General features: G+C 35.6%; 5 protein-coding genes across 9 annotated transcripts; 3 read left to right on the top strand and 2 right to left on the bottom strand.

Annotated features, from left to right (window-relative positions):
- Window positions 1-41: 41 nt before the first annotated feature.
- On the bottom strand, window positions 42-5,809 carry Cpsf6 (cleavage and polyadenylation specificity factor subunit 6). 4 transcript variants are annotated; one of them, XM_036360078.2, is made up of 8 exons: window positions 5,302-5,809; window positions 5,001-5,243; window positions 4,339-4,809; window positions 2,661-2,828; window positions 1,709-2,235; window positions 1,213-1,506; window positions 1,075-1,140; window positions 42-964 (listed from the first exon to the last, which is right to left on the bottom strand). In XM_036360078.2, the coding sequence occupies exons 1-8, from the start codon at window positions 5,368-5,370 to the stop codon at window positions 754-756; spliced, it is 2,049 nt and encodes a 682-aa protein (XP_036215971.1). In that variant the 5' UTR covers window positions 5,371-5,809; the 3' UTR covers window positions 42-753. The 4 variants fall into 4 exon arrangements, with proteins under 4 accessions (XP_036215971.1, XP_014087220.1, XP_014087221.1 ...); XM_014231745.3 differs by having other exon boundaries at window positions 42-967; window positions 5,302-5,808; XM_014231746.3 differs by having other exon boundaries at window positions 42-967; window positions 2,661-2,825; window positions 5,302-5,807.
- A 397-nt stretch (window positions 5,810-6,206) lies between these two features.
- LOC106615480 (protein ST7 homolog) lies at window positions 6,207-8,415 on the top strand. 2 transcript variants are annotated; one of them, XM_014231705.3, is made up of 3 exons: window positions 6,207-6,591; window positions 6,651-6,941; window positions 7,001-8,415. In XM_014231705.3, the coding sequence occupies exons 1-3, from the start codon at window positions 6,453-6,455 to the stop codon at window positions 8,134-8,136; spliced, it is 1,566 nt and encodes a 521-aa protein (XP_014087180.1). In that variant the 5' UTR covers window positions 6,207-6,452; the 3' UTR covers window positions 8,137-8,415. The 2 variants fall into 2 exon arrangements, with proteins under 2 accessions (XP_014087180.1, XP_014087181.1); XM_014231706.3 differs by having other exon boundaries at window positions 6,209-6,591; window positions 7,004-8,415.
- An 868-nt stretch (window positions 8,416-9,283) lies between these two features.
- On the top strand, window positions 9,284-9,772 carry LOC106615496 (U6 snRNA-associated Sm-like protein LSm8). The gene has a single exon (XM_014231723.3). It carries the CDS (start codon window positions 9,378-9,380, stop codon window positions 9,666-9,668), a length of 291 nt encoding a protein of 96 aa, XP_014087198.1. The 5' UTR covers window positions 9,284-9,377; the 3' UTR covers window positions 9,669-9,772.
- On the bottom strand, window positions 9,703-11,188 carry PolD2 (DNA polymerase delta subunit 2). The gene has a single exon (XM_014231721.3). It carries the CDS (start codon window positions 11,066-11,068, stop codon window positions 9,782-9,784), a length of 1,287 nt encoding a protein of 428 aa, XP_014087196.2. The 5' UTR covers window positions 11,069-11,188; the 3' UTR covers window positions 9,703-9,781.
- A 53-nt stretch (window positions 11,189-11,241) lies between these two features.
- Window positions 11,242-12,211, top strand: mRpL46 (mitochondrial ribosomal protein L46). Its single transcript, XM_014231722.3, has one exon. It carries the CDS (start codon window positions 11,343-11,345, stop codon window positions 12,156-12,158), a length of 816 nt encoding a protein of 271 aa, XP_014087197.1. The 5' UTR covers window positions 11,242-11,342; the 3' UTR covers window positions 12,159-12,211.
- The last annotated feature ends 183 nt before the right edge of the window (window positions 12,212-12,394 follow it).

Below are 12,394 nucleotides of genomic sequence, written 5' to 3'. Positions count from 1 at the left end.
ATATAATTATAGGTATATCAGCATAAAAGACAATACAATAGTTTGCAATTTAACATTTTAAAATATTTTTTTTTTATTAATAAATGGAAATATCAATATACAATCTTCTTCGGATGTGAACGCGCAGGATTAATGCCGCAAGCACTCAAACCGGTTCTGCAGTCGCCGTCAGTTGTTACAATTTCACTTAATCAAACTTGAATTAGATGTCCTTCAAATAAATTATTCATTTTTCATAATCTTTCCACACAGGCGTATTAGTACTGATTAGTTCCATATTTTCATTATTGAATACTTCATTTCCTGCTACTGCATAAATCTTGATTGAAGATGTGCTGTGTTGTATTTTTAAATTGATAATTTCCGACTTAAGAGTTTACATCTATGTATGTATGTATAATTCTTCATCAAGACGATTCCATTGAATTAATTATGTTTTCCATCGAAGTCGTCTATGGTGAAATCGCATTTTGCGATTTCTTTAAAAATTATTAAATTTCGGCATGTTTAGATCATTTAAATCTATTTTATATAATGATAATCAATTGAAAGTGTTAATTTGCAAACATACGTTTGCTATGGGGCCTGTCGTAAAAGTTGAATAATTGTTGATTATTTTTCTATGGTTTAAGCATTGCATACAATACAATCAATGTACCACTTTAATAGTACCGTAGCTTCTTTTCTTATTGTATAGATCTATTTACTTTGTTGCATGTGCTGGTTTAAATTTCTACGTGCTTCACTTTCTGCTTAGTGTCGCGAGCGATGTTCCTCACGTCGATCACGGTCCCTTTCCCGATCCCGGTCTCTGTCACGTTCTCGCTCGCGTTCCCTGTCACGATCACGATCCCGATCTGATGAACGATAACGTTCCTCATAATAGCTGCGTTTTGATGGTACATCACTGACAACTTCAGCAATTGCTTCTGGAGATTTTCGTGGACGAGCAGAACGACTGGAACTACTTTATTTTTGAACCAAGTGATACAAGAATATTAGTTAGTTTAGTTAGTTTATAACATTTAGAAATATAAGTTTTAAAATCAATTTAAGTAATAATTTCTAAGTTACCTATCATCACGGTAGTGATCTGGTACGGGACGTTCGCGTTCTCTGCTTCTGGAGCGCTCCCTATATCTGAAATATATTTTTTGTTTTTAAACAGTCCAATACCTACAGAGAAGATTCGATGTTTGTATGTTAACTTACCCAGCCTCACGATCACGGTCGCGCTCACGTTCCCGTTCACGTGAACGCTCTCTATAACGTGACGACGAACGCTCCCTGCGTTGTCTTGGTCGATGAGTGCGCTCACGAGATCGTGAACGTTCCCGCCGATTATAACTTTTCGTTTCAATGCCATGCAATGTGTCTTGCAAGGAGCTGATCAAGATCTTACAACGCTCGTCATGCGCCACTTTCGACTGTTTTATGAGTGAAATAGCCGTGACCAATGTTTCAATCGCACTGGAATACTCCCCAGCAGCCGCATCTGAAACGGCTCTATACAAAAATGATTATATAAAATATTATTATTATTTTGGATTCTTAACAACAAATCAAGCATATTATATCACAAAATTTAACCTTACTGACATAAGATATTTTATGGCTTTGAAAAAAAGATAAAACCTTTTATTTCCCTTATTAATAATCGAATTTAAGACGGGTTTTCAGTTTCATAATAAATTTACTGTTAACTCACCTGGCTATAGCTGAACTGCTCACAGTACGGTTTCTGCTCATGATTTCCTCGAATTCCACTTCGGATAACTGGGGACCGATTGCCTGGTCAGGGAATTGGCCTTGCGGTTTCGCCGGAGCTGGGCCAGGCCACGGTCCCCGTGGTGCACCTTGTTGGGCAAAGTGTGGTGGGGGACCATGTTGAGGTGGCATACCCATTCCTTGTTGTGGTGGTCCTGGTGGGCCATGTGGTGGACCACTCATTGGCGGTCCTCCGGGATGCTGAGGTGGACCACCTGGCTGGGCAAAGAACGCCGGATTCACGTGCGGTGCTGGCCCACCGGGACCACCGTGGGGCCCTCCTGGCGGGCCGCCAGGGCCCATTTGAGGTGGACCACCTGGTGGACCACGTGGCGGACCTTGCATATGCGGTGGTCCCTGCGGAGGTCCTCCAGGCGGACCTTGAGGTGGAAAACCACCATGCATTGGAGGCCTATTCCAATCTGGACGTGGGCCACGGATGGGCATTCCCCCTGGTGGTCCCTGGAACTGCAATAAAAATAACATTTAAATATTACAAATGAAATATGTAAGTATATATACCATATATTGTACAATTTATATAAAAGGTGTACTAGACTAGGTACTAGATGTTTATTAATTAATATAAAATGCTTTTAGTAGTGTTAAGGCAGGCGCACAAAGGTCAGCTTTTTTAAAGGCTGTTAGAATTTTATAAATGAATTTATCTGAATAATCTGAATGCTCTTCTAAAGAGTGTGTGTATTTTTAGTTACAAATGTTGCTAGATACTATGAAACTACTTAAAAAGTTTATCTTCGAGTGTAAACATGTAAAAACCATAATAAAAGTAACTTATGGGTATATATAATTTCGAAATTTTGTGCTTCTACTTTAAGATATGCAAATTCGTTATTGTTATACAACAATGTTACAAATTTTATTTTGTTTACCATTTGCGGTCGCTGCGGTGGTCCATTTGGCGGTCCCGCTCTTGGACCATTTGGACGAGGCTGTCCTGTAGCTGTCCACTGACCTTGATTTGGCGGATAGCGTGGCGGTGGACCGGGCAATGGCTGTTGCGGTCCCATATGTCCACCTCCTTGATGCATTGGCGCCTGCTTGTAATGTTGTACAAATACAGTTTATGTGAGTGACAGTTGAGTTGTTGTTGTAAATGTTTTGTCATTAGCGCAATTTCATTGTTTAAAAATGAGTGAAAGAAGACGAATTATCACATCGAAATGGTCCAATAAAAACATGGAATTAAACAATAATAGTAGCAATAATAACAAATGTACAATAGGTATCTTTATAGGACTTGATACAGACGTAGTTTTTTTTTTAGCAATATTATATCGCATTTTAATCCCTTAAATCCAAAAAATTAAGTTTAAGAAGTTAAATGAAATTAACAGTTGAGAGAGTAAATAGAAGTGTTAAGCCTTTTAAATATATTCACTATTTTCTGTTTTCATTAAGAAACCCATTATTTTACCAAAAAACATGCATTTGTATGGAAACTTATTTAAAACAAAATATACATACAATATTTATGTAATTAAAAATATAAATATAACAGTCTTCATTATCATAAGGAGCCAATATACTGCTTTACTATTTTACTAATAACAAATCTTACAATGAAAGTATCAAACATATGTATATATAAAAATATACATAGGTTAATATAAAAAGTTTTACAGTAAGAGAGAAAACATTTTTTTTCTTTTATCTACAAAAGTCTAATGAATACACACAGTTGATAAATTTGATATTTTTATTACCAAAGCTATATGCTTAAATATAATACATTAGTTAGATAAATTAATTTGTTTAATATACAAAATTCCAACCTATAAAATATAAAGTTTTGAAAATATATACATACCTTAGAATTTTTTACATATAATAAAATAATATATCAAAATTGCATGAGGACACTGATTTCATATTGGAATTAAATATTGTATCAATTGAAACATTAATATTATACAAAATATACTAAACGGATAATATATGTATATGTATATATGTACATACATATATTTTACTACGTTGGGTTAACATGAAATAAAAATCTGTGTTCTGAATAGTTCATATAATTTTGGATGAATTACGTACATATGTATGTATGTATATAAAAGAATTCATATATATTTTGGAAATCTGAAAAGCCACGCCATGCATGTTGTCCAACAAATTTGTAATAATTACTAAATAAAAAAAAAAAATATCAAATGGCACGTAAAAATTTAAAAACAGTAATACAAAATTCATCTTATGTACCAATATCATATGTTGATAAGTAACAATTTTCTTTCGTTTTTTTAAACAATTTCTTAAGCCTGAAATATTTCCTCAGCCAAAGAGTCATAAAGAGATATACGGAACTACTCTTGTGATCGCTTAAAAAATTAAAACCGATTAAAGCAAGGACACCGTATACTTAAAAGACTATTTTTGAATTAGCATTCAGAACTACTCAGATAAACATGCCTAACTTAATTGGTTAGATGCAAAAATTTCGGATAATGAACAATATATGCAACTAAAAATAATAAAATATATTTACGAGAAGGTTTAATTTTTTTATATCTAATAGTTAAGAGATAATTAATGAGCACATACCTGCATGCGTGGAGGACCAGCATTTGGACCAACAGGTGGACCCTGTTGCATATGTTGTGGTCTATATTGACCTGGTGCCATATTGGGATTAATCATACGTGGAGGATGACCAGGAGGCACACCTTGTCCACCAGGATGTGGAGGCATTGGCCCACCCACCCCCATATTTGGTGGCGCGGGCCCACGAGGAGGGCCATTTTGTTGCGACGGTGGCACCGGCCGAGTCTTCTGTAAACTCTCGAACTGGTTTAGTGCCTGTTTCGTTGGATAGGTTACAACAGGTGCTTGGCCATGCAACTCCTTTTTAGGTAAACGTTCCAAAACTACCCGCAAACTAGCTTCAGATCCAAGTGATATAACACTGAATCCTTTTGATTGGCCGTTAGCTCTATTTTCAAAAAATTTAACCTCTTGAAAGTCAGTTACTCCAATTTCTCTCATAACATTAGCAATATCTTGGTCAGTTGTCCACTGTTAAAACAAAAAAGTAAAAATACCGAAAATTTTAATATTTTATTTAAGTTAAACTAAATATTTTTAACAGAAACTATATAAAAATGAAGGCAAGGACATTATAATTGTGTACTTGTGCTTGTTATAGCAAAACTTCTAGGATATGCATAATTATAGCTTTAAAAAGAAAGTAGAATGTGCAAACATACCCATGTTAAATTGCCTACATATAGCTGATAACGGCGACCCATATGATTAGGAGTTAAACTACCACCTCCTTGATGGTAAAGACCATTTGAACCGCTACCGTTAGCGGCTGAATCGCCTCCAACTACTGGCGCAGCATTTTCAACTGCATTTGCCGATACTGTCACTCCGGGAGGAACAGATGATGGTTCTGTGGGACCACCTATATCATCATACAGATCGACCCCTTCTGCTGCAAATTCCTCCTGAAACAATTAAAAATTAAATCTCGAATGTAAAGTATAACTCATCTATTTTACTCACCTGGTTCTGCGCGGAAAAATCCTTATCCAAATCTTCAGCATAAAGATCTAGCACAGCACCGTCAGCCATGGCCGATATTAACTAATTTCAATTTTTCTGAACAATTTAAACTGGCTCAATACCCAAAGCCTCAAGGAAATTTATATTTCAATTTCGTTAACAATTGTTAACAAATTTTCAACCTCCGTTATGAGCAGCATTCAATTAAATTTTATGTATGTATATTAGAAACGGTACGCTCTTTTTATACCAACCACACCGGCTAAAACGTGAACTTTTTCAACAAAATCTTACGTTTCCTTTCACTTTTCTTCACTTTTTACCAACATTTCTCCACACATGATAATTTGCTAACTGTAATCATGTACTTTTAACGCGAACTAATGATATGCTTCACAACTTTTACCTCTAAAAATTAAAATATTATGACTTCTCTGAACAACCCGCAGAAAAATATTTTTTCTCAATTCATACCGCAATCGAATAGAAAATGGTGCACGAAAGCTGTAGAAAAGAAGCGTAAGAAACAATCGCGACACCTAAAGGCAATTTCTAAAGCACAGATTGTACAATTAAGTGGAGTTGCCATATCATATTTTTTTGTGTTGAATAATTTAAGAAGATGGTTTCAATAAACTTAACTTTTTAAAAAAGAAATTAATAATAATAATTAGTAATCATTGTTTGACATAAGAAAAAATTGCGAAAAAGGTTTTATGTTTTTCTAGCAGTTAATTATTAAATTTTCTGTTAAACCAGTTCGAATACTAAATCCTTCAGAATATCCCCAAACTCTCAGAAATAAAAAATTGTGGGGATTTTCTGGCAGTAGATTTGCAACAACTCTTAAAATCCTCTAGAAAATTGTAATAAATTTGCATTTGCAAACATCACATATTCACATATTTCCAAAAATTTTGGTTTTGCTTATTGGACATAGTGGAGAAAGACGTCCTAACGTAAAAATAAAACAATCAAAATTTATAATTAAATTTTGAATAAAAGTGTAAAGTTTTATTTAAAAAATAATTATCAAAAGCGGTGTATATGTAATTAAATATTTCTGTTGTCATTGGTTCAAAAGAAGAAAGTGTACATTTGTCGAATAGTCTAATAACGGTGGGAGAAGGAAAAACTGCATAAAAAAAAGAATGTGGGACTCCTCGGTGTTCCTAAGCACACTAACGCCGAAGTTTTATGTGGCTTTGACCGGAACATCGAGTCTTATTTCCGGATTAATTTTAATTTTCGAGTGGTGGTATTTTCGTAAATATGGCACATCTTTTATAGGTAAAACATTAATTTTTATACAACTTCAATTTATTAATATTGAATATTATTTTATAAAGAACAAGTCTCTATAAACCACATTAGTCCATGGATAAATGGTAGCGATGCACAGGCTGACGCGAATGGGAATGGAAATAATGGTAGTACAAATGGAACAGCAGGAAGTTCTAATAATCAGACGGCTGGTTCAAGCCAGCAAATGCCAGAGTGCAAAGTCTGGCGAAATCCCTTGAACTTATATCGAGGAGCAGAATATCAACGCTTTTTTTGGGCAACTAACAAAGAGCCTCTAACTTATTATGACATGAATCTGAGCGCACAAGACCATCAAACATTCTTTACATGCGAAGGTAATTACATGTCCAAATATGATATTAATGTACACTAATTATTAAAATATTCCTTAAAGTAGGAGATGCGAGAAAAGAAGAATATGAAATAATGCAAACAGCTTGGCGGGAACGTAACCCAGTTCAACGGATAAAAGCCGCTCATAATGCGCTTGAAATTAATCCAGAATGCGCGCCCGCTTACATACTTTTAGCTGAAGAAGAAGCCACAACTATTTTGGAAGCCGAAAAGATATTAAAAACAGCCCTTAAGGTTGCAGAAATAAATTACCGAAGATCACAGGCTACACAGCATCAAGGTCCTATAGCCGAAGCTGCACATCGCCGTGACACAAATGTACTAATCTATATTAAACGACGAATGGCGATGTGCGCACGGAAGCTAGGAAAATTAAAAGAGGCCGCCAAAATATTTCGTGATCTCAGCAAAGAAATTCCATCTATCATGAATGTACTAAACGTGCATGAAAATCTCATAGAGACGCTGCTTGAGATGCAAGCTTATGCCGACTGTCAGGCAGTTTTGGCCAAATATGATGATATTTCTTTACCTAAATCGGCGACCATTTGCTACACGGCAGCGTTATTAAAAGCTCGTTCGGTGGCAGATAAATTCTCGCCCGATATAGCGTCAAAGCGCGGTCTTAATACCATTGAAATGAGCGCCGTCGAAGCAATTCATCGAGCTGTTGAATTTAATCCGCATGTACCGAAATATTTATTGGAAACAAAACCACTTATTTTACCACCAGAACACATATTAAAACGTGGCGACTCAGAGGCGCTTGCTTATTCTTTTTTCCATTTAAAACATTGGAAAAATGTGGAAGGAGCAATCAATTTACTTCATTGCACATGGGAAGGTACATTTCGTATGTTACCATATCCGTTAGAGCGGGGCCATCTATTCTATCCATATCCGACATGTACAGAATGTGCTGATCGCGAATTACTGCCAGCCTTTCACGAGGTGTCAGTTTATCCCAAAAAGGAATTGCCATTCTTTATTTTATTTACAGCAGGACTTTGTTCTTTCACAGCACTTTTAGCTTTGCTTACACATCAGTATCCGGAGCCGATGGGAGCGCTTGCACAAAATGTTCTTCTTTATATCTCCTATCCATTTCAAATATTAAAAGAGCGCATTGAAGCTTTATGGCCATGTAACTTTCTTCATCAGCTGACTCGAGTTTAAAATCTATGTTTATAAAATGATAACGTAATTTAATATTTTAAGACACATTAACAAGTTGGTGAGTGCATCAAAATGTCGGACCCACACTTAACTTGAGATTTTTTTTAAGATTGCACGATACTAATTTAAGTTTTTTTATTGTATAATTTGAAAATTTTGATTTTATTTATTCAAATAATATTTACTATTTGGTTGTTCAAAGCAACTACTAATATGAATGTCTTAAATTCAGAGAATGAATTAGCAATCTCAAGTCAATATAAAGTTATTAAAAGCAAACTTACAGTGGATTTGATTTTGGCATATTTTCCTTCCTACAGAAGACTGACTTTTATTGTGGAGGCACATTTTGAATATTTTGGCTGCGTTGATTTTCCGTACTTATGTATATATCATTAGGATACAATGCAGACTCGCTAAGCACTTTTTGAACTTTTTGAAACTAACACATCTTATTTAAAAATTAAGGGAAAGTTATATTTGTAATAAATATTTATTGCATATAACATAGACAAACAGCTTTATAACGCATATTGACTTGTTCAATAACATAAAAATACAGATACTTATAATACATATATTTCTGCGCTGGTGGCCTTCGGCCACGCTTCAAAAAAAAATAACACTGGTCACGCCGGTGTTGGACCGACCAGAGTTATTTTTTTGAAGTGCGGCCAAAGGCCTCCAGTGCGGAAAGGAGCTCGACGCGAATGAATTATGAACACCCCGGTGTTGGACCAACCAGAGTCATTTCTTTGAAGCGTGGCCGCAGGTCGCCAGTGCTGAAAGCAGTTACCACGCGAAAGAACATGTGCGAAGGGTGTAATTTTTTGTAAAAACTCATTTATTAAAAATTAAAAAAAATACAGTTATTGAAAAAATCGACTTTCCGCTCACTGCTTTGAAATCTTCGTGTCAAAATATGATGATTTAAAAATATTTTAAATTTTCGGGGCCTCCTCCGTTTGGGACATTTACCAAATTTAATGAAATGTATCGTATAGCACATATATGTTTAACGACCGAATATCAAGAAATTTCGAAATTTATAAAATTGTATACTGTTGTTATGAAATTGGGCCCAGTTCCTGTTATGTAGACCCCCCGTCATGGGAATAGAGTTATTGTGACCTTATTACAAAGAACAAGATAAGAACAAGCACGAATCCAAAGTCAAAACTTGTTTATATTTTTCTTTGCCGAAGCTGTTGACAATATTCGAGTGAAATTAACATCTTAAAATGGCATCAGGATTGGAGGCCTACATAAATCATACGGTGTCCATAATTACCGCCGATGGTCGAAACTTTATTGGCACTCTAAAAGGGTTCGATCAAACTATAAATGTCATCTTAGACGAGTCGCATGAGCGGGTCTTCTCCACTACATCCGGTATCGAACAAATAGTTTTGGGACTACATATTATTCGTGGTGATAACATTGCCGTGATTGGCCTTATAGATGACCAAATTGATTCGCGGCTTGACTTGGGTAACATACGAGGGGAACCATTGGGTCCAGTAGTTCATTAAGGTTACTTATTTATTACAACAATAAAACAATTAATCCAAATTAAATAATAAATGTTTTATTATTTTCGTATTTTGCCAATCAATAAATTACGTTGTTAACTTGATTCACTTTATTATTTATCTGTCTTAAATTTTATTTCTTTGCAATCCAGAGTATCCAAGTCGACTACAGCAATGCTTTGTGTTTTCGAAAAGTTGGGTACACAGATTATACGTGTAGTTTGTTGCTGTGAGCCTTTATGTATGTCAGTTTCAAATACGTCACAATTTCCTGCGAAATACACGTGAGGACATTCGTGCAAAATAAGAGGATCTGTGTCAACATATGGATAACACGCAAGGGTGTCCGGTGCTGTTGGTGCTAAATGTCCCCAAACTAAAGTGCTTCGAAGCGCTTCTAAAGGCTTTTCTATCATTGTACATCTAAGTAAGTCATGTATATTCTGTCCGGAACATCCCACAATTTGAGTATTATCTAATGAAAAAGCATACGGGTTAGGAACACTTCGAAAAGATGCACTCTGAGAAGCCTTGGGGAACATAAATTGATGGAACGGTTGTTGAGGAAGCATGAAGTTGGCTGGATCATGCCCTCCTGGCATTATGTCAATTGATACACTTTTTGACCAACAAGCAAGCCAACTGTCAACAGAACGTATTGCTTCTACTGCTTCATTGTTATCGTTGTTGCGAGGTTGCAAAGATGCAGTTTGACTTTCTTCTGTTGCTTTTCCAACTGAATTTCCAGCCACAATAACGCGAACTATTTGGGTATTTTGTTTTCCAAACACGTTTCCACATAACCAATGTTGAAATAAGTTAAGTTCGTCGATATAGTCATCCGCTCTTGTACAATTAATACCAGATAAAAGAACAAGTTTTCGATTATAGCCTTTATTGGACAAAGGCTTTTGAGGACCCGCTTCATAATACAGCATTTCTTCAACATCGAATCGGCCATCTTCCTCAATGCTTCCCAAAGCAGCACAAACTATACCGGATGACATAAAACGACCGTCTACTTTACCATACAAACGCACTCGTTGAAGTTCATCCTCAAGAATTAACTTATCTTCAAGGTCTGCATAATGTTCACGAGGTGGCTGCGGAGCGAGTTGATTCTCCTCAGAAATTTCACGCAATATACTTGGTTTGTGAGCTTGATGTTTGTAAATTGTACCTATAATAATACAAGTTTCTCTTTGCTCCTCACGTAAATCACAAAGTTTCTTTACAGCATAGTTGTTGCTCCAATGTTTCTCCGCTAGTGGTAAAAGGAGAGATGTCATTTCCCTTAATCGATGAGCATAAAAGTGTGAGTATTGTTTGTGATAATCGAATGAGGTAAGCCGAAATTTGCGGGATAGATCCTCATACTCAGAATTACTTCGAGATAACATTGTTACGTTTTAAAAACTAATGTATGGATATTTTTCGAAGAATTCACACTTCAGTTTACAGCGGAATATACAAAAAACACAAATCGTTGTTGTTCATAACAAATTAACCGGGAAATTCCATTCTTCTTCTATTATTAAATCAACGATTCACAATTCTCTTAGACAGCTGAAAACAGCTGTTCAGTTATCACATAAAAAGGTTAAGTATTTGGATCGCGACCTGATTGGGTTATGTCAGTTTCCATAATAAAGTAAATAATTTATTGAAATAAAAATGTATCGAAAAATTGTTACGAATCTTGTGAAGTTTGTTCCGAAAAGAAATGTGAGCGAAATACTGCGACCAATGTCGGCAAAGTCTGTGCAATCTAAATCAATTGAAAACTGGGATTTGTATGCATCTGTCCTTGTAGAACGTCTGCCCGTTGTATCAAAAAGTTTCAACGCTATTGAACGTGAATTCCAGGAGCATCTATGGCGCGTAGAGTTGGAGAACAGTTTAAAATCAGATCATGAACTTAAACATCAACGAGACTTAATACAAAGTGAACTGATCAAAAAAGGAAAAATGGAAGTGGACCTTGACGACAGCGCTTCCAAGCAGACAGCACAAGATTTAAAAGATGCCTACTCGGAAGAGTTAAAAAGTTTTCAATTTGCTTTACGTTCTACTGCCGACGATGCAACTAATAAAACGAATTCTACAGACCGATGTTTAGAAGAAATTTTGTATCTGGTTATCGAGGAATCATTAAGCAAGCAAACAGTAAAAATGTTACCACAAGGTCCACGACTAGATGGTGAGACCATGCGTCAGGCGGCGGAACGAGTGCTACGCGAAAAATGTGGTACTCAATTGAAGGTCACTTTCTATGGAAACGCACCATGTGGATTTTACAAATATAAATATCCAACAGAAATGCGTAAAAGTAGTGTCGGAGCCAAAGTTTTCTTTTACCGAGCATCCCTACATGGCGGTAATGTCGATACGGCGATTGCGAAAAAATTCGAATGGCTGACAAGGCCAGTATTAGAGGAAAAACTTCAAAAACCTGAATATTCAGAAAGTATACAAAAATTTTTGTTATAAAATAAATGTACATAAGTACCCAAAACATGTCAATAAACTCTCATTAAAATCAATTTTGTCGTTTTTTTATATACAAAAGTATGTATATGTATATCTATTAAATTTATTGACTGCCGGATCAACGATGAACTTACACAAACTTGTAACTCATACAAGTTACAAGTGAATTGTCAGTCCCGAGTGGTAACCTCTTTAAAAAGTTATAACCGGGGTCAATAGAATCGTTTTAATAAATT

The sequence above is a fragment of the Bactrocera oleae genome, chromosome 6 (assembly GCF_042242935.1).
Source record: "Bactrocera oleae isolate idBacOlea1 chromosome 6, idBacOlea1, whole genome shotgun sequence".
In the NCBI taxonomy this organism is placed as follows: domain Eukaryota; kingdom Metazoa; phylum Arthropoda; class Insecta; order Diptera; family Tephritidae; genus Bactrocera; species Bactrocera oleae.
This window is presented reverse-complemented; position numbering and strand designations above follow the sequence as displayed.